Source organism: Marmota marmota, unplaced genomic scaffold, assembly GCF_001458135.2.
Source record: "Marmota marmota marmota unplaced genomic scaffold, marMar, whole genome shotgun sequence".
In the NCBI taxonomy this organism is placed as follows: domain Eukaryota; kingdom Metazoa; phylum Chordata; class Mammalia; order Rodentia; family Sciuridae; genus Marmota; species Marmota marmota.
The window spans coordinates 3,190,020-3,212,330 of record NW_025999880.1 but is presented as its reverse complement, the minus strand read 5'-3'; the positions used below and the strand labels follow the sequence as shown (position 1 = coordinate 3,212,330).

The window sequence follows — 22,311 nt, the reverse complement described above, 5'->3', positions numbered from 1 at the left end:
CCCCCCCCCCCCAATTCTAATAATTAAAAAAGCTTAAAAGTAATGCCATGCAGCTTAGATTCACTTTTGTGTTTGTGTAGGACCAAACTTTTTTTTTTTTTTTTTGTACTGGGGATTGAACTCAGGGGAACTTGGCCATTAAGCCACATCCCCAGCTCTGTTTTCTATTTTATTTAGACACATGGTCTCACTGAGTTGCTTAGCACCTCACTATTGCTGAAGCTGGCTTTGAACTCTTGATCCTCCTGCCTTAACCTCCGAGCCGCTGGGATTATAGGTGTGTGCCACTGTGCTTGGCTCCAAACTTGTTTTTTTGAGAATGGTGCAGGAATTGTTTGTGTAGGTCTCTCCCATAAATAGTATGTAAATCCTTTATGATGAGGCAGTGGTTTTTGTTCATTGGTTTTCCATGGTATCTGACCAGTTTATGGACTCAATATAATAAATGGTTGTTAAATGAATTCAAGCCATGGAAGTGGAAAGAATCATCGAGAGTGGCCAAAGGAAGGACGGTACCTTTAAGAGCACTCACATTCAGGAAAAGGGAGAAACCAATATATAGGAATAGTTAAAAATAGTTTTAAAGATATTAAGGGAAAAGGAAATGTGTTTGCTGTTTTCTAAGAACACAGGGTGTTATGTTTGTCGTTATGCTTAGTGGTTATACTTATGGATATTGAAGTCAAATATTTGACAGATCTGTCACACACAAGTCTGCCACTTATAGTTATGTGATATTAGGCAAGTTACTTCACCTTAATACCTAGTGTATTTATAATTCCACATTTGTAAACTGGGATAATTGATGTTATTTGGTGATTAAAGAGGTTGTTCATGGCCTTGAAAAAGCTCTCATGATTGTGGGATTAAGACAGATTATATGAGCTTGATTCCATAATCAATATTTTTAGCGTAAAAAACATGGTGAAGTTCAGTAGGAAAGGAACATTGAGATTTTTATAAAAATGAAATGCATTTCTTAAATCTTGACTCTTGACAGTTCTATTTCTTCAACCATGTTATTGGAAATAGTCTATAAAACCATAAATCTGTGAGTTATTTATACTAATTTTTTATTTCTTATATAAGACTCTCCTGAAAAAAACACTCTGGCTGCAAAGTTATCTGCCAAGAAACAGGCATCCACATGTCAGGATGAAAATGATGATTTTCAAGTAGAGAAGAAAAGAATTCGACATGTAGAAACTACACAGCAGGTAAACATTGAGTTTATTAGCAATGAAATAATCCATTAGTTATAACTAAACATGATAGTCAAATTCAATCAAGTTTTCAGTGGCATAAGCAGATTAGTTAGGTTGTGTCACAGCCATAAATTGAATTTATTATAACTTCATTTTATACAGTTACTTGTTGTAAAGGAATTTGATATTGTGACAGGTTATTCATAGTAACATGTCTTAAAAGTGAAACTGCCTGGTACTTTCTTACGTATGAGGAATTTGACAGTAAAATGTGAGGCATCTTGGTAATGCAAGAAACTATTTTATTAAAAAAAAAATTTTTTTTTTTTTTAGTTGTAAATGGACACAATACCTTTGTTTTATCTACTTATTTATTTTCATGAGGATTTAACCCAGTGCTTCACACCTGCTAGGCAAGCACTCCACCACAGAGCTAGAACCCCAGCCCAGAAATTCTACTTTTTAAAAGTTCATGGGGCTGGAGTCGCAGTAGCTTAGTGGTAGAGTGCTTACCTAGCATGTGTGAGGCACTGGGTTGTATCCTTAGTACCACATAAAAATAAACAAAGTAAAGGCATTGTATCCATACCCAACTTAAAAAAAAAAAGTCAATTTTTTTTTTTTTTTTTGCCCCAGTACTGGGGCTCGAACCCAGGGGTACTCTACCACTGAGCTACATCTCTAGCCCTTTCTAATTTTTTTAAAATTTGAGACAGGTTTTTACTAAGTTGCCAAGACTTGTCACTTGCAATCCTCCTGCCTTGATCTCCTGAGTTGCTGAGATTATCATCTGTGCTCCACTGTGTCCAGCAAACTCCTTCAACATTTTAATCTAATAATGGCATTTTCTTTTCACCAAAATACCTTTGATAGGAATATTCATGGTATTGACAGTTTAAGTATAATGGTAAGATTTACTCATATTTACTGACTTCTTAATATTGATACATGATAAAATATGTGTATTTAAAAATTATTAAAAGATGTGTCAGGTGTGGTAGGAATGGAATGATTTAATAGGATATTGGCAAGTAAAAAAAGCATGGATACAGTTTGGAAAGAAAATGTGCTATTTAGCTAGGAGCCAGTAACACATGCCTAGCTATTCAGGAGGCTGAGGCAAGAGGTGAGACCGTGTCTCAAAATAAAATATAAAAAAGACTGGGATGTATCTCCGTAGTTGAATCCCAATTACCAAAAAAAAAAAAGAAAGAAAGAAAAGAAAACTTAATGCTATTTATAAAAGAAATATAATCAGGCAATTTTTTAATCAAATATCTAGTAAGTAATAATAGTGATTAAGTAATTTATCCTATCATGTAGGGAATCACGACTATTTACATTTAAAGATTTTAGGTCTGGGGTTGTGGCACAGTGGTAGAGCACTTGCCTACCATGTTTGAGGCACTGGGTTCGACTCTAAAATAAAGGTTCATCAACATCTAAAAAAATTTTTTTTAAATTTTATTCTGAATTCTTTTCAATGTAATATGTGGCTTAAGTATTGACTGGACTTTGCTATAATACTGTATTTGATATCTGTATGGAAAGACTTTTATGGGAAAGTCACTTGATGATTATATAATTTTGATATGTCAGTAACTAAAGTTATTTTGGTTACTATTTAAGAGTTGTTACTAAAAAGTGTTGTAATGAGGTGCCTCTTTGTGTTTTTAGGGTTTTGTGGGTTTTATTGCTTACTTGTTTGTTTATTTGTTTTGGTACTAGAGATTTAATCCAGAGGTGCTTTACCACTGAGCTACATCCCCAGCTCTTTTTGTTTTTTATTTTGAGACAGGATCTCACTGAGTTGCTTAGGGTCTCACTAAGTTGCTGAGGCTGGCCTTGAACTTGTGATCCTCCTGTCTCAGCCTCCTGAGCCTCGGATTATAGGTGTGTGCCACCATGTCTGGTGTTCTCTTTGTGTTTTAAAAAATTATTTGATTATTGCCAGGTACAAATAGTCTTTTTAGTTAAAAAAAAAAAAAAAAGAACAGAAAACTATAAACAGCTATTTTGGCCTTTAAGAACAATTAGCCTGTCAAACTTTGTGTTTTTATTAAACTTCATTTTGGTTCTGTGTTTACAGATTAGAAAACGTCAGTGTTTTGAAAAGGAAGCATACCATTTAGATACACCTGTTTCTTCAGCAAAGACTGTAAAACCCAACTCTCCATTGGGAAAGGTAAATGCTTTCTCTCCACAAAATATATGTGTTTATATCATTGTTTAGTTTAAAGAAGGAAAATTGTGGACTTTTCTAACTCCATTTTTGTAAAGAGTGAAATTCATTAAGGAATAATGAAAAACAGGTTAGAGGTCCTAAGTACTGTCACATGTGTGTTTACTAATGGTAAACTATCCTCTCTGTGCCTCAGCTCTTCATTTATAAAATGAAAAAAATTGGACTCGAGAGATCTGGAAGTTCTTTTTCTTGTATATTCTAATGTTTGTGAACTCCAGTTCCCTAAAGTTCTTTTAGGGCAGCAGTTCTTAAGGAGTAGACCTAAGGTTTTTTTTTTTTTCCTTGTGATCTGTGAGATCAGGAGTATTTTCATAATAATATGAAGATGTTACTTGCCTTTTTAATTGTTTTGATATGCACTGGTGGGGCAAAAGCAGTGATAAAACGGTGGTGGTAAAATTGTTGGTGCCTTACTACAAATCAAGGTAGTGGCTCTAATCTGTATTAATAGTAATTTTCTTCATCTACATTTTAAAAAAAAAGTCAGCTTCATTTAAGAATGTCTTGGATGAAGCAGTGAAAAATGACTAAGTTTATTAAATTTCAGATTTTGAATTTTTTTTTTTTTTTTTGTACTGGGGGTTGAACTAATGGGTGCTTTACTACTCAGTTACATCTCCAGTCCTTTTTAGTTTTCATTTTGAGAAAGGGTCTCACTGAATTGCTCAGGGTCTCACTGAGTTGCCAAGGCTGGCCTTAAATTTGTGATCCTTCTGCCTCAGCCTCCTGATTTGCTTGGATTACAGGCATGGTGCCTGGCTTGGCCCTTAAAATTTTTAGCATTTTATGTGAAAAAATTACTGGTACCCATAAAACTCTCACATCCAGAGGCAGGGTGGATATCTTGAAGAAAAGCACTTGTAGAATAGTTTGGCTTGTGAGCTAAACTAGCCACTTTTTTTCATGGGACATCATTTTTACCTGGGGGGGGGATGTAATTAAATAGTTATGGTAACTCTTGATAATAAAGAGAGGTTGATAAATTTTGAACTTCGAAGTAAAAATTAGAATTTTGAAAAATATGTATATACTATTGTGACCTTGGCAGCTCTCTGGTACTTTTAAACTTTTATGATGAAATTCAACTTCAGTTTTGTTTTTAAGTTTAGTTTTACTTTGTTGATGATCTTTTTTTTTTTAATATTTATTTTTTAGTTTTTAGGTGGACACAATATCTTTATTTTATTTTTATGTGGTGCTAAGAATCGAACCCAGTGCCTCACACATGCTAGGCGAGTATGCTACCACTTGAGCCACATCCCAGCCCCTGTTGATGATCTTCATGGAAACATTATGGTTAGAAAAATCAACTAGATGCTTCTAGAATTAAAATGTTGAAAATCATCATAATAATAAGCTATATGAATGACTTTTCCCAGGTTTTATTGCTTTCTTTCATGCTACCTTATTTTTTTCATACCCTTAGTATTATCTGAATTTATTTGTTTACATGTTTATTATCTATCTGCCCTGTTGGAATGTAATGTCAGTCTTTCTAGGGGCTGGGATTGTGGCTTAGCGGTAGAGCGCTTGCCTCCCACGGGTGGGACCCAGATATGATCCTCAGCACCACATAAAAAAATAAAGGCATTGTATTATGTTCATCTACACCTAAAAAATAAATATTAAAAAAAAAATCTTTCTTTTTTCTTTTTTTTTTAACTGATTTTATTTTTTAAAATATACAACAGTGTAATGTATTACAACTCTTGTTATACATATAGAGTGTAATGTCAATCTTTCTCATACCTATCCTAGTACCTGAAGTAGCATATGGCACATATTAATTGACCAATAAATATCTGTAGAATCTTCTTGAATTCTTACAATGTCTTGAAACAGGTACTATTGCTATTATCATTTTGCAGATAAAAGGAAGCTTAGCAATAACCTGCCTAGTGTCAGAAAACTGGTAAATAGTAGAACTAAATTATCCTGAGGTAGTGTGATATTCTAGTAAATTTTCTAATCACTTTGTTATACATTCTCACTGAAATGCCTCTTAGATGGGCTGGGGTTGTGGCTCGGTGGTAGAGTGCTCGCCTCACATATGCGAGAGGCACTGGGTTCGATCCTCAGCACCACATAAAAATAAATAAATAAAATGAAGGTATTGTGTCCAACTGCAACTAAAAATATTTCAAAAATGCCTCTTAGAAGTTCTGGAGCCATTTAAACAGAGTTCTAACATCAAGGTAAGGAAAGAAATATATAGGAATTTAGGGATTTAAAAATCAAGCGTAGAATAAGCTGTGATTGTTTATGGTAGAGATACAATTTTTTTCTTAGGATTTTTAAAAATTTTATTTTGTTTTTGTTTTCTTAAAGGGATAGGATTCCCTATATTGCCCGGGCTGGACTTGAACTCCTGGGCTCAAGTGATTCTCCCACCTCAGCCTCCCCTGAAGTATCTGGGACTTCAGGCTCATTCCACCATGCCAGGCTAGACTTTTGTTGTTGTTGTTAAGTTGTATGAACTCTGGAATCAGACTGATTGGTTTATTTATTTTTAAATTAAAATTAAATATAGTAAGGGTCTGCAATATGTTTTGATATACGTATATATATGTATATATATATATATATATATATATATATATAGTGAAATTATTAATAAAGTCAAGCTAATTAATATCCATCTCATCACATGGTTTCCGTATTTTTTGTATGTGATGAGTACACCTACTCTTAGCAGATTTCCAGTAGACAAAACAGTATTATTAACTATAATCATAATTCTATTGACTAAATCTCTAGACCTGATTGATCCTACATAACTGTAACTTTGTACCCTTTGACCAACATCTCTCCAAATCCCCCACCTCTTCACCTTTAGTAGGGTCTGTTCTCTGCTTCCATGAGTTTGACTTTTGTAGATTGCACATTCCAAAGTGAGATCTGGTAGTATTTTTCTGTGTCTGGCTTATTTCATGTATCACAATGTCCTTCAAGTTCATGTATATTGTTGAAAGCAACAGAATATCCTTTTTTTTTTTTTAAAGTCTGAATAATATTGCACTATATGTTGTATATTCATTTTTTGATGGACATTTAAGTTGTTGCCATATGATGAGATTGCCTGAGGTGTTTGTTTGTTTCTTTCTTTCTTTTTTTCTTTTGGCGCATGCTAGATTAGCACTCTTCTGTTGAGTTATACCATCATCCCCCTTTTAAAAAAAAAAAAAATATTTTGAAACAGAGTCTTGCTAAATTGCCCTGTCTGGCCTTTACTTTGCAATCCTCCTGCTTTATCTTTCCGAATAGCTGGGATTACAGATATGTGCCATTACTCCTGGCTGAGACTGCTTTAATCATAGCTCTGCTTTTTATTATCTGGGTAACCTTGACTAGGTTTTTAAACTTTTGGCAAAGTGCTTTAGTTTTCCAATTTGTCAAAGGGGGATAATAATAGTGCCTATCTCACAGGCTTTTGTGAGGATTAAAGCTAATATATACAAATTTCCTAGCATATACCTGACTGTTTTAGAATTTGAGTGGCAAGTAATGGTAGAAGTAGTTGCAGCAGCAAATATAGGTTAAGTACTCATTATCCAAAATTTTTTGGATCTGTAGTGTTCTGGGGTTTGGATTGTTTTCAGATTTTGGAATATTTTTGTATGCATACAGGTTGAATGCTCTTCCCTGAAATGCTTGGAATCAGAAATGTTTCAGTTTTTGGAGTTTTTTGGATTTAGGGATGTTTGCAAACTTTATATTTTATAGACTATGCAGTGAGGTATCTTGGAGATGGGCCCAAAGTCTAAACATGAAATTTATTTGGGTTTCATATATACTACATATACATAGTCTGAAGGTGATTTTATGCAGTATGTTTAGTATGTTTGCCTTTTGACAGTGACCTATCACATGAAGTCAAGTTTAAAATATTCCATTTGTGACATCATGTTAATGCTCAAAAAGTTTCAGATTTTGGAGCATTTTGGGTTTCAGGTTTTTGGATCAGGGATGCTCTGCCTGCAGTTCATATTCAAAGTTCTTTACCTATTGCTAATAAAAGGTATATAATACTGATTAATAATATTACATATTTATAATTTTTAAGTGCTGTTAAAAGGTATTATATTATTATTGATGGTATCAATAAATATAAATTTTGAGAAGTTAATTTTAAAGTAAAAAGAAATTAAATGTTTATGGCTGAAACCTGATTCTAGACCACTTGACCATAAGCAAAGTGCTGTGTTCTTGACTGATCTTTTTTTTTTTTTTTTTAATTGGTTGTTCAAAACGTTACAAAGCTCTTGACATATCATATTTCATACATTAGATTCAAGTTGGTTTTGAACTCCCAATTTTACCCCAAATACAGATTGCAGAATCACATCGGTTACACATCCACATTTTTACATAATGCCCTATTAGTAACTGTTGTATTCTGCTACCTTTCCTATCTTCTACTATCCCCCCTCCCCTCCCCTCCCATCTTCTCTCTCTACCCCATCTACTGTAATTCATTTCTCTCCTTGTTTATTTTCCCATTCCCCTCACAACCTCTTATATGTAATTTTGTATAACAATGAGGGTCTCCCTCCATTACCATGCAATTTCCCTTTTCTCTCCCTTTCCCCTTCCACCTCATGTATCTGTTTGGTTAATCTTTTCTTCCTGCTCTTCCTCCCTGCTCTGTTCTTAGTTGCTCTCATTATATCAAAGAAGACATTTGGTATTTGTTTTTTAGGGATTGGCTAGCTTCACTAAGCATAATCTGCTCTAATGCCATCCATTTCCCTGCAAATTCCATGATTTTGTCATTTTTTAGTGCTGCGTAATGCTCCATGGTGTATAAATGCCACATTTTTTTTATCCATTCATCTATTGAAGGGCATCTGGGTTGGTTCCACAGTCTAGCAATTGTGAATTGTGCTGCTATGAACATCGATGTAGCAGTATCCCTGTAGTACGCTCTTTTAAGGTCTTCAGGGAATAGTCCAAGAAGGGCAATAGCTGGGTCAAATGGTGGTTCCATTCCCAGCTTTCCCAGGAATCTCCATACTGCTTTCCAGATTGGCCGCACCAGTTTGCAGTCCCACCAGCAATGTACAAGAGTACCCTTTTCCCCACATCCTCTCCAGCACTTGTTGTTGTTTGACTTCATAATGGCTGCCAATCTTACTGGAGTGAGATGGTATCTTAGGGTGGTTTTGATTTGCATTTCTCTGACTGCTAGAGATGGTGAGCATTTTTTCATGTACTTGTTGATTGATTGTATGTCCTCCTCTGAGAAGTGTCTGTTCAGGTCCTTGGCCCATTTGTTGATTGGGTTATTTGTTTTCTTATTGTTTAATTTTTTGAGTTCTTTGTATACTCTGGATATTAGGGCTCTATCTGAAGTGTGAGGAGTAAAAATTTGTTCCCATGATGTAGGCTCCCTATTTACCTCTCTTATTGTTTCTCTTGCTGAGTGATCTTTTTTTTTTTTTAAAGAGAGAGAATTTTAATATTTATTTTTTAGTTCTCGGCGGACACAACATCTTTGTTTGTATGTGGTGCTGAGGATCGAACCCGGGCCGCACGCATACTAGGCAAGCGCGCTACTACTTGAGCCACATCCCCAGCCCCAAATACCTTGATCTTAAGCCAAGTATTTTGATTGATTTCTCCTTTTGGTTATGTATCATGTTTACATGTTCATTATTAATATTATGGTCTTCTCACTAAGTATAAATATCTATAGTATAACTATATCTTTAGCTATGTATGTATATCTTTTTTTAAAAAAAATATTTTTTTAGTTGTAGATGGGCACAATATCTTTATTTATTTATTTTTATGTGGTGTTGAGGATCGAACCCAGTGCCTCACACATGTGAGGCAAGAGCTCTACCACTGAGCTATAACCCCAGCCCCTGTATGTATATCTTTATACAGTTTTATTTTTATATCAGAAATTACATGTATTCTTCTTTGGCTTTAGGTGATATGACTCTCAGTTTCTATAGAAATACAATGATTTTTTTATGAGTGGGTAGTTTATTACTCATAAAGAGTCTTGGCTTCTAATAAATTTTTTATAAGTTTGAAGATTTATGAAACCTCCTGAATCTCCCACCCAGTATAGTAACTCAAATGATAATGTTTAATTTGTGTGACACAGAATGAGTTTATAATGAAAAGCACATACACATAAAGTAATTGTATATGCTTTCTGAATGGGTATATAAAAGAACCCCATAAATTCTTAAGTAAAATGGTTGGTATTATGATTTTATTTTTTTTCTTGAAACAGAAAATTAGAATAAGTAATTATAATTGAAATAATCATTACAAACTACATCTGTATATATACACATATACATACAAATATATACATATATGCATATATATACATACACATATATATGTGTATATATAGTGTATATAGTCTTAGTAAGTATGAATGTTTTTCCCTTTTGTATTTTAATGAATTATCATTAAACACAGTGAATATCTTATGGTGCTCATCATTAATAATACATCTACTTTTTCAGATAATTAGGACTAATCATCTCTATGGACATGAAAGATGATAGGGATATGAGTAAAGTTACTTTATTTAAAGAATGAGATCTGGGGCTGGGGATGTGGCTCAAGCGGTGGCGCACTCGCCTGGCGTGCGTGCTGCCCGGGTTAGATCCTCAGCACCACATACAAACAAAGATGTGTCCGCCGAAAACTAAAAAATAAATAAATAAATAAATATAAAAAAAAAATTCTCTCTCTCGCTCTCTTAAAAAAATTAAAAAAAAAAAGAATGAGATCTTTGGGTATCATAGAGGAGTAGTATCTTTCCTTTTATGAACTTATTTTGGTTTCTGGTATACCAGAGGCCCTAGTTTTAATCCCTAGCATAGGAAAAAAAAAAAGAAGAGAAAAAAGAAGTGGTATCAGTACAGTCTCTTATTGAATAGTCTTCCAGTTTCCATTTCTTTTTTTAAATTTTTGTTTTTTAGTTGTTGATCAACCTTATTTATTTACTTATATGTGTGCTGAGAATCAAACCCAGTGCCTCACACATGCCAGGCAAGCGCTCTACCACTGACCCACAACCCCAGCCCCAATTTCCACTTCTTGTTCCCTTTCATGACATTTTAGATTCATTTTTTCATATTGATAATTCATGTCACAGATATAGTGAATCATCAGTTTCCATGTGGTCAAAATATTGTTAAAAATTATATTTTTAAGAATAATTAATGTTAACATTCTGATATTTTGTTTCACCTCATTATTTTCTCTAGGATTTATATTTTTAATACATTTTCATAATTGGCAAGGTATTCTTACACATGCTTATGTCAACTTTTAATTTGTTCATAAATATTTATATTTGATTTTATTAAAATCAAATTAATAATTTATTAAATAATTTGTTAATTGGGTGGATATTTAGATTTGATTTTATGTAACAGCATACTTTAATTATTATTGCCTGGTGTGTAGGAGAAACTTGGGTCCAGTAGAGTGCGCTGTTGACCTTCTGATAAAATGATGGTGGGAAGACCTTGGACTTTTTCTTCCTTTCTCCTCCCTCCTCCCCTTTCTTTATTTCTTTCTTTTTCTATTTAAGATGTTCTCTAGATTTTAAAAGTCATTCTCTCATAGTTTTAATTTATCTTTATTTAAAATAACTCATTAATATAATTGCATATATATGGTAATGGTGATATGATGCTTACTGTCTGCCAGATACTCCTCTAAGCACTTTAGAAATATTTTTATTAGTACATTTTAGTTATACAGAATAATGGGTCTCACTGCAGCACATTTAGCACTTTAGCAATACTAGTTCACCTAGAAAATTCAGGTTCATATGAGAATGCTTATTTGTTAAGCTCTTTTAACTTTTCTTTGGGTTTCACAGTTTTCAAAATAAAAGAATTTAGTTCTTATGGTGTCAATTTTTCCCTAGTAATACATGAGAAAATTCAGGCACAGAGTATTTAAGTAATTTGTTCACATCACAAAGCTGATGAGTATAGGCTGGATTAAAACACAAGCAGTCCTGGGACTGGAGTTGTAGCTCAGTGGTAGAGCGCTTGCTTGGCAAGCATGAGGCCCTGGATTCAATCCTCAGTGCCGCATATAAATAAATAAATAAAAATAAAAAAAAGACCCATTGACAACTAAAAAATATTTAAAAAACCAACCAAACAAACAAACAAACCAAAAAACCCACAAGCAGTCTGGCTCTAGGGTCCTTTCAATCACCCTAATATTCTACCTCTGAATAAATTCTTTCAGATGACCTTTCGGTGAAAGTTCATTTTTATATTGGTACAGGTCATATTTATGCAGTACTGTGTGGATAATTTTGATATTTCTTCTTTCAGTCTCCCAACACTCAACCCTTTTTCCTTACAATACTTAACAAAGTTTGCAATTATATTTATCTGTAGGTTTAACTATTTTTTTTTGTTTGCCTTATTGCCAGGCAGTCCTTAAGGATAAGTGTTATGTCTCTCTCATATTTTTATAATCAGCATCTAACACAAGGCCTGAACTTAGTATGATACACATATTTGTTGAATAAATAAAGCATGGTTTAGCTGGGCATTGTGGCGCATGCCTATAATCCCAGCAGTTTGGGAGGCTGAAGCAAGAAGATCATGAGTTCAAAGCCATCCTCAGCAATGGCAAGGCGCTAAGCAACTCAGTGAGACCCTGTCTCTAAATAAAATACAAAATAGGGCTGGGGATGTGACTCAGTGGTCTGGTGCCCCTGAATTCAATCCCTGGTACCCCCCCCCAAAAAAAAAAAAAAAAATTAAAAAATCAAGAATGGTCTATGTTAGGGAAATGCACAGTTCACCCCTAGTTGTAGCTTATAATTTTTTCTCAGATCCATGTACTTGAGGTAATATGACAGTATGGTTAAATTTTTTTTCAACTTTCTTCTGCAGTACATTTTAAATGTATTTACATACAGAAATAAAGGACTGAACAATGATTTAGGGACTAAAAGGTAAGTTGATATTTAATATAAACAAAAGATTAGAAACAACTTTTATGTTTTGTAGCTACCATCGGAGCAAGTTGTTAAATAATAAAATAGTTGAAGTATTATAATTATTCAAGGGAGCAAAATTTTTGAAACATTATATTTCAGTCACTTTAAAATAGTAACCTATATTTCTTAAAAGTTAATAATAATAGTATGGTGACAGATTTTTGATATCTATATTTGTGCCAAATAATTTATATGTTCTCTCATTTGTTGTTTATATCAGCACTGTGAGGAAAATAGAGTAAATATTAGTATCATCTTGTAGGTAAGAAAATTGAAGCCAAAAGAAATGAGATGCTTTGACCATGGTCATACTGCAGGTAAATGGTGAAAAAAATGATTTGAATAAAGTTCTAAAATTGAATGAATATAAGTTCGTGGATAAATGAGGGAAAAGGGAGAAAAAGGTTGGGAATTTTTGTTGTTAGCTGATAATGAAAAAAGCAAAATAATAAGAAAATAAATTTTATTACTCAATACATATGCCATTAAAATATCTTAAGTAGTCAATCTATGATAGTAGAGAGATTGTTTCCATTTCCCCTTCTGCTTCCTAGAAGTAAACAATACAAACTCATAAGACTCTTTTAAAATTCTTTTTTATAAGTTTACAACATACATTTTATTTTTCATAGTTATTTTATTGTTTTGCATTTAGCTTTGTTATTTATAGGATTTATTTTTGCTCTTTTTATATTCTAAGTTGTTATTTATGTTTGGATTCATTCCTAGACTTTTTTCTCTGTAAGTTATAATTTTTTTCCAAAATATATATGTATGTAGTTCTACATGGCTTCAAACATAAAAGCAACAGAACCCTGCCCGACTTCTGTTCTTTACCACCTCCCACTATCTGAAGTTAGTGATTTTCAATCATCATATTTTTTTTAGTCTGTTATTTATCTATTTTTTGAAAATAACATTCTTATTCTGCTTTTGTCTTGAATTTTTGGTTTTAGAGATGTTTTCTATTGTCTTCCTACTATCCACCTTTCTCTCCCTTAGACTCCCAATATTTGATGTTTACATTATTTTGTAAGCATTATTCTGTAAACATATCATTCACATCTGGTTATAGTTCTTTCCCCAAACCAAGATTTATTTTTTTCTAGAGCTAATAGTTGTTCTATCCACTTGTAACTCTTCGTTCCTAAACTGTTAAATAGAACTTAAAATCTGTGCATCCATTGGACACTCAGTATTTAGTGGGAATAATGAAAAAATTTTTTTTTTGATGTTGAACTTATTTTTATATTTTTTAATGACATTGATTTTTTTCTGAACACAAAAGTGTTATCGTGTGTGTGTGTGTGTGTGTGTGTATGTGTTTGTGTGTGTGTATATTATGTGTATGTCCCTGTACTGAATATTGAATCTGGGGGCTCTCTACCACTGAGCTACATCTCTATCCTTTTTTCTTAATATTTATTTTTTAGTTTTAGGTGGACACAATATATTTATTTTATTTTTACATGGTGCTGGGAATCGAACCCAGTGCCTCATGCATGCTAGGCAAGTGCGCTACCACTTGAGCCACATCCCTAGCCCCCCCCCCTTTTTTGATTTTTTTTTTTTGCCTTTATTTTATTTGTTTATTTTTATGTGGTGTCGGCGATCAAATCTAGTGCCCCACGCATGCTAGGCAAGCGCTCTACCACTGAGCCACCACCCCAGTCCCCCCTGTACCTTTTTTTAAATTTTTTAATTTTGAAACAAGTTCTCCACAGTTTACCAGACTAGTCTCAAACTTACTATCCTCTTGGCTTGGCCTGTAGTCACTGGGATTACAGGCATGGTGTTTTTTTCTTAGAGAAAATTTGGATACCATCAAAATATATAGTTAAGTTTTTACCCTTAATCTTAATTCAATTACCCCCTTGTTATCAGCCTCTATTATTTTGCCTGCTCTCTATTTTTACATATTTGCGAGCATGCGCACACACACACACACAAATCGTTATCCATTGCTGTGTAACAAAACATCCAGTAATTTAGCTTACTAGTTGGGGGGGTCAGCAATTTAGGCTTGCCTTACTTAGCTGGGTGTTTCTTATGGATGATCTCATCTGTTCTGCTTATGTGCTGCAGTTAGCTGCAGATCAGGAAGGCAGCCCTGCTTCAGGGAATTGACTGTTAGTTTGATTGAGACTTTGAGATACCAGTAGCATTCATCATCTAGCAAGCTAATACTAGCTTATCTATGTGGTGGTTCCCAGAGTCGCAAGAAAACAAACCTTAAAGTGCAAATGTCTTTTGAATCTCCATCTCAAGTTTGCTAATGTTCAGTCACCAAAAGCAAATCCCATAGCTAAACCCAGATTCAGGGGGTGGAGTTCATGTCTTGGCAGGAAGAGGTTCAAAGTAGCCTTGCTAAGGGGCTTATGTAAAGGGGTTTATGTAATACTAAGTTGGCAAAACTTGCAGTCATTTTGCTATTTTTTCCCTCTTTTTTATTTCACATTTTTTTTATATATGACAGCGCAATGCATTACAATTCATATTATACTTATAGAGCACATTTTTTCATATCTCTGTTTGTATATAAAGTATATTCACTCCAATTTGTATCTTCATTTTGCTACTTAACATACATTACAAATATACTTTGTTCTTACAAAATTTGGATAATAGTTATAACTCATTTTTCACCTAATATATCATTTTTATAGTAAAGGCTTTTAAAATTCAAGTTTTAACTTGTCTATTTTGATGCATACTTTTTGATATGATCTTTTTTTTCTATGCCAGTAGTTTTCAAACTACTACCCACAGGACCATTATAGCCTGCTGCCTGTTTTTATAAAGAAGTTGTTTTGGGGCATGGACACACAGTTTACTTTCCTTTAGATATTTTTTGTGGCAGTAGATTTGAGTAGTTGTGATAGAACCCATTTACTTTTTGCCCTTTAGAAGAAAAAGGTTGCCAATTTTTGTTCTATTCTGTTTTAATCTTAGTGAGGCCAGAAGTTAGTGGGGAACTCTGCCTTATCTGCACATTTACCAAAGGGCAGGATGATAGATGAATGAGCAGTTGTTTGAATGAGTTTCTTCAGCTTTTCTTTTTGAGAACTTGTAGGAAACATAATAGTGTTTTCTGTAGTGGAAATAGAATAATTCTCAAAAATGTCTAATCTCATTATCATGCTTAGGGATCTTGGAGAATATTTTAGAGAACGTTGACAATTGCTTCCTTCTTTTCCTTTCTCTTTCTTTTTCTTTCTCTAGTGATTGAATCCAGGCCCTTGCGCACAGGTAAATGCTCTACTATTGAGTTAAATACCCATCCCTTTTAAAAAATTTTTCAGAGAAAGAATCTCACCAAGTTGTCCAGGCTTGTAATCCCCCTGCCTCAGCCCTCCCAAGTTGCTAGGATTACAGGTGTGTGCCATTGCACCTGACTGATAATTAGATTTTTAATATGTAGGTACACTTAATGAAATATATATAGCAATCCAGCTGACATGAGTGTATATATTTACTGATAGTAGAATCTATAGTTGTCACGTAGAAGCTTTTTATTTATGTGTACTGGGTGTGGAAAGATAACTTTACCTTAGAAACCTACTTTGTTCATTGACCAATTATCTGGTAAGTTCAAGATTTATAAATTTATTGTTCAATGTTTAAAAATTTTGACACTCACTGGACTCAGTGATGCATACCCATAATCCCAGCAATTTGGGAGGCTGAGGCACAAGGGTTGCAAGTTGAGGCTAGCCTTGGGCAACTTAGTGAACCCCTGTCTTAAAAAAACCACCCTCCCCCAAAAATTGACACTCAAAATTACAGAATTATAGAAAAAAATGGAAAATACATATAAATATCTCATAAAACAGGTTGCAGTCAAAACGTGGATACACAACACATAATTTATTCAGTGTCTCCAGGGGAAAAAATATTCCCTCCCAGCTTTCTTTATGTTATATGTTACACATTCATGCCCAGATTCCCTCAAACTAGCCTTATAAAGGATAGTAAAATGGAATGTATGCATGTTGGACGCACCAATGGCAGATTCCTCTTGATGCCCCATGTGGGGCCAAGACCTATGTGATTTTTGTTTGTTTATTCTCTGCTCTCTGGTATAAGGATATTATTATTTTTTTTAAAGGCCTGAGAATACCCGTTTGTGTAACAGTGATAAACTGTTACACAATAGGTGATAAACTTAAATGCTGCTGCTGCTTCTTTTTTTTTTTTTTTAAATCACCAGAAGGTCAAGTAGAGAAACTAGACAGTAGTGTGTGAAATGTCTTTCACAAGAGTATGGTGTTGGAATGACCATCACATATGACTTGAAGAAATGATTAAAGTTCCATGCTGAAAGTGGTAAATAGAAGTTAATGAAAAATAGAAAAAACATTGCATAAAGCTAAAATAAAGATCTTGATCATGTATTGAAAGAGTAGATCTGTCAGAATCACAGTGAACCTGCCACTCAAAGGCATGCTGATTGTGAAAGAAGCAAAGATCTATCATCACAAATTGGAACTTGAAGGGAACTGTGAATATTAAACAGGCTGGTTGTAAAACTTTAAGAAATGACACATTAAAATTTTAAAGATTTGTGGTGATAAGACATCTGCTGACCACAAAGCAGTGTAGAAATTCATTAATGAGTTTGCCAAAGTCATTGCTGATTAAAATTTGACACCAGAACAAGTATATAATGCTGATTACATATCACTGTTTTGGTGTTATTGCCTCAGAAAGAGACTGATTAACAGCTAATGACACAGCTGTTACAGGATTAAGGCGGCCAAAGATAGAATAACACTGCTGGGCTCTGCTAATTTAGCAGGCACACTTTTTTTGTGATAGGTTAAGTCTTGCATCCTTGCTGTTTTAAGGGAGTGAATTTCTTTCTTTCTTTTTTTTTTGTTTCAGTGCCAAGGATTAATCCTAGGGCCTTTTGTGTGCTAGGCAAGTACTCTACTACTGAACTACATCTCCAGCCTATTAAAGGAGTGAATTTTTTTTTATCAGTCCATTATTTTAACAAAGTGGCATGAGTCATCAGAGACATCTCTTCTGATTGGTTTCACAAATATTTTGAGCCAGTGATTTATGCTCACTTGCAGGAAAGCCAGACTAGATGACAACTGTAGCTATTTATTTCAATTAATTAAAATTAAAATTCACTTACTTAGGTGCACTAATCATATTTCAAGTGCTCAATGGCCCCATGTGGCTAATGGCAAGTATATTAAATAATGCAGATATTGAACATCCCATCACGGGAGAAAATTCCACTGGGTGACACTAGGTTAGGAGCTTGTATGTTCATGACAACATCTAATTTGCAATGCGTATGAAAAAAGCAAAACTATTTTGTATAAGTTTTGTTAATAGCATTTTGTCAATATGTGGAAAATAACTTGAATGAACAGTATTGTTTTCTCATTTAACAAGTTCATTGAGAACATTTGAAAAATATCAAAATACTATAAAGAAGAAAATAAAAATCACCTATAATCCCAAGGATTTTCAACAAGCCTTTTTGAAATATATACAAGTGCACATATGACAAGTATACAGTTGGATTAATTTTCACCAACTAAATAATACATATAGGTCTTTTTACCAGTTTCTCTTTTTCCAGTTTCTTTCTGATTCATGTTTGGTTTTTATTTATTGTAGTTCTGGGGATTGAACCCAGGATCTCTCGTATATAAGGGAAGTGCTCTACCTCTGATCTACAACCCTAAACCTGGTTGCTTTGATTTAGTAACCAAGCTAGGAACATAAATGTTTTTTATATTACACCAAGAGGCATATGATACCAATTTGTCTCATTACTATTCATGCTAAATTTGGCTGCTAGGCTAAAGTGGTAACAACCAGGTCTTTTCTTTGTAAAGGTACATTTTCCTTTGATAATTAATGTGTAATCTCTGGGGTGACACTTTGAGAGCATGTGAATATTCTTTTCCCCAACAACTTTTCACACAGTGATTTTAGTATCTATTTTTTGTAGCTTGCCTGAATCAGTTTTTATATGAGAACTGAAATGGTAAATTATTTATTTATTTTTAAGAAATGTGTCATTCATTTACAATCTTTAGCCAGGATTTCTCTGTAAAGAAGAGCATTTCTTGCCTTCCCCTCCTTCTTTTCTCCTTGGTGTCTTCATTTTTCCTTCTGTTTTTCTTTTATACTGTACCGGGCATTGGATCTAGGGGTACTTAACCTCTGAGCTATATCTTCAGCTCTGTAAAAAACTTTTTTTTTTTTTTTAATTTTTTTTGAGATAAGGTCTTACTAAGTCACCCAGGCTGGCCTCAAATTTGTGGTCCTCCTGCCTTATTCTCAGGAGTAGTTGGGATTACCAGTGCTCTGCCATCTTTTTTTTTCAACACCCAAGGTATTTATCATGAAGTTAGTCAGTGTGATTCATCACTACTTTTAAAGACTTCTTGCTATAATCGTGTCTGTAAAGTGCTGTTAGATCAGGAGAATTTTTGCTGTATTATTGCTTCGTCATCTTTATGATATACTTGTTAAACTGAGAATTCTTATTGCATAAAATTGTTCTAATATAAATTTAGATAAAAATTATCCCACTTTGGATCTTTCTTGATTAATTCTACTGAAACATGGACTTTTCAGAAACTGCAGTAACTGTGTTAAGGAATTCCCATTTACACTAGGCAAGAAAGTAAACAGTAAGTGGAGAGTAGGGTAACAAACACTTATGGTATCAAAAAACAACCGTGAAAAGGATCTGTCTTAATGTGCTAGCCCATTGCAGTTTAACATATTGCTTACAACCTTCACAATAGAATATGAGTGACTTCAGTTACACATTCCAGGAGACTGGCAGTCTGTTACAATCAGAGTCTGAACTTTAGAGCAGGCTAATTTACAGCGATGGGATGAAGAAAGTTGTGGATTTGTATTACACACTCTCACCTGACACTGTATCTGATCCCTTACCTGCTGATTGACATCTTGAATGAGCTCTTTGAAGCAAGTTCCAGCTTAATTAAAACGTTTGCTTGGTTAGCAGTGATCTGTGAAAGCCTGTGATAAATATTGAATCAGGTTCACCTGCTGGTTGCTGTGAGTGGATAAACAGCTGCTTTGTGCAGTCTAATCATGAAACTGGCAGTAGAGTACTACTGCCGTTTGAATTTTTTGAAAAAAGAATAGTTGAAAAGGTATAGTTATGTCACTTTTGCTATCTTGCTAGAGTGTGTGTGCTTATGTGAGATTTTGCACAACAGGCATTCAGTACCTGTTTTGATGGCTTGGACAACTGCAAAAGATTGATAAAGTTAACAGTAAACCTTTTTTTGCCTCAAAGATTGTATAATTCAGTGTTCTTTCGCCTTTTACCAGTAGCTCTTTCTGTGCATGACTTTCTTTTTTTTTTTTTTTAAAGAGAGAGAGAGAGAGAGAGAATTTTAATATTTATTTTTTAGTTTTTTTTTTGGCGGACACAACATCTTGGTTTTGTATATGGTGCTGAGGATCGAACCCGGGCCGCACGCATGCCAGGCGTGCGTGCTACCGCTTGAGCCACATCCCCAGCCCCAGTGCATGACTTTCCAAAAGAAAAAAGGGTAATATTTTGTTTAGTTAAAAAGTAGATAAAAATGATCCTGTTAAAGCAAAGATTATAAATTTCAGCTTCAGTACAAATTATGTTTTGTAACAACTTGAAGAATTCTTTAGGTTACTTTTTTGATCTGTGAAAAGAGTTAGAAATATATATTAGTGAATAATCCAAGTATTTTAGCCTTATGTTAATATTGGGTAATTAACAAGCACAAAATAGAAATGTGTTTAAAAACAGTGTATGAATCTTTATGAAATTATCTTCTTTGACTATCACTTTGTTTATTCTTTCACAAGAAAGAATGTATCTTAGCCAACATAGTTGTAATGAAAATGTTGTTTCCATTTGATTCTCATTATAAAATCAGACATAAATTCTGGAATAAATACCCTTACCAGATCAGTCACAATCTGCTTTGAGCATCTGATAATAGTTATGAATTCACTTTCTAGAAATGCACACAAAATTGTGTCATGGTTTCTGGATGATCTCAAACCCTCTGTAACAATCCATGGACTCTGATTTAAGAACCTGTTTCCTAATGGATTGAACACTTTGGGTGAGGAGGGGTTAATATGAAAGCTGTCTCCTGGGCTTTTAAGCATCTGAGGAGAAACCAGAATGTGTTTGCCATATTATGTTCTTTTGCAGCACTTCTAGCATTTTTGAAGTACAGTTATTAGCTCCAAAGATTATCTACCATAGTGGTGATTCCAGATTGTCTTTTTGAAGGTTTTATACTTTTATTCCTATCATCAATTTATTTGGAACTTTATGGGAGAATTAAATTCAAGTCATACTCACCCTGCCCAACATTGTAATTTTATGTTGATGCATATAATTCTTGCTCATGTTTTTTATATACATGTAGTTTTCCATTGATGAAACTCATATAATTTATTTATTTATTTATTTATTTATTTTTAAAGGAAACTGAACTCGGGAAAGTCGTGACAATTTTTCTTTTTTAAGAGAGAGTGAGAATTTTTTAATATTTATTTTTTATTTTTCGGCGGACACAACATCTTTGTATGTGGTGCTGAGGATCCAACCTGGGCCGCACGCATGCTACCGCTTGAACCACATCCCCAGCCCCAAACTCATACAATTTATTTGTCCATTCTTCTGTAGATACATTTAGCATGTTTATCTCACTATTAAAACAATGGGATAATTAATATTCTTCTCTTAATCTGTTTTAATGTGCATGTGTCTCTAGCATGTGCTAGAGATTAGATAGTGTTATGCTGGGTCAAAGGGTAAATGTATCATTGATTTCACTACATCATCAATTTTTTTCTTCAAACTGGATATGCCAGTTTATATAGCAGTATGTGAGAGTTGTTTCATGTCTTTCCAACATCAGATATGAAATGAAAATTATTGTTTCAATTATCATTTTCTTAATTGATGAGGTTTAACATTAGGTTACACATCTTTTTTTTAAATTTTTATTGTTGGTTGTTCAAAACATTACCTAGTTCTTGATATATCATATTTCACACTTTGATTCAAGTGGGTTATGAACTCCCATTTTTACCCCGTATACAGATTGCAGAATCACATCAGTTACACATCCATTGATTTACATATTGCCATACTAGTGTCTGTTGTATTCTGCTGCCTTTCCTGTCCTCTACTATCCCCCTAGGTTACACATCTTTTCAGGTGTTTGTTGACCTTTCAACATTTGTCTTTTGTAATCTGCTTGTTCTTAGTTATCTGTTAGGTTTGTCTTTTAAAAACAGATTTATTGTAATTCTTTGTATGTTATAGATACTGATCCTCAGTTGTTTATGTGCATTACGAATATCTTCTCTCAGTCTGCCTTCTTTTCATCATTTTTTTTTAAAGAACATACCTTTTTCTTTCTTTCTCTCTCTCTTTTTTTTGGTAAGGATATGTTTTTAAAGAGAAGCTTTATATGATATGTCAAGAGATTTGTAATGTTTTGAACAACCAATAAAAAAAAAAGAGAAGCTTTATGTTTTAATGAGGTTGTATTTTCAGTAGCTTATATAAGCTTTTGGCTTATTGGTTTATTGTCTTAAGAAATCCTTTCCTGGTGGGTGTGGTGGCACACACCTGTAATCCCAGCAGTTTGGGAGGCTGAGACAGGGGATCATGAGTTCAAAGCAAGCCTCAGCAACTTAGTGAGCTCAAGCAACTCAGGGAGACCCTGTGTCTAAATAAAATACAAAAAAGGGCTGGGAATGTGGCTCAGTGGTTGAGTGCTGCTGAGTTTAATTCCTGGTTCAATTCACTCCATCCTATCCCCCTACCCCCCACCCCACTC

The 22,311-nt window shown here is 33.9% G+C and overlaps 1 protein-coding gene across 6 annotated transcripts in view; it reads left to right on the top strand.

The window, feature by feature from the left end:
- The window catches only part of Brip1 (BRCA1 interacting helicase 1), a 160,861-nt gene that overhangs the window by 16,344 nt on the left and 122,206 nt on the right, over positions 1–22,311 (top strand). For 5 of the 6 annotated variants that reach the window (XM_048788186.1, XM_048788195.1, XM_048788181.1 and 2 more), the window contains exons 5-6: positions 1,090–1,217; positions 3,295–3,390. In XM_048788186.1, coding sequence (XP_048644143.1) covers positions 1,090–1,217; positions 3,295–3,390 — 224 coding nt within the window. Of the gene's footprint in view, positions 1–1,089; positions 1,218–3,294; positions 3,391–12,719; positions 12,775–22,311 lie in introns of those variants that run through there. The other variant, XM_048788198.1, reaches the window with a different exon arrangement.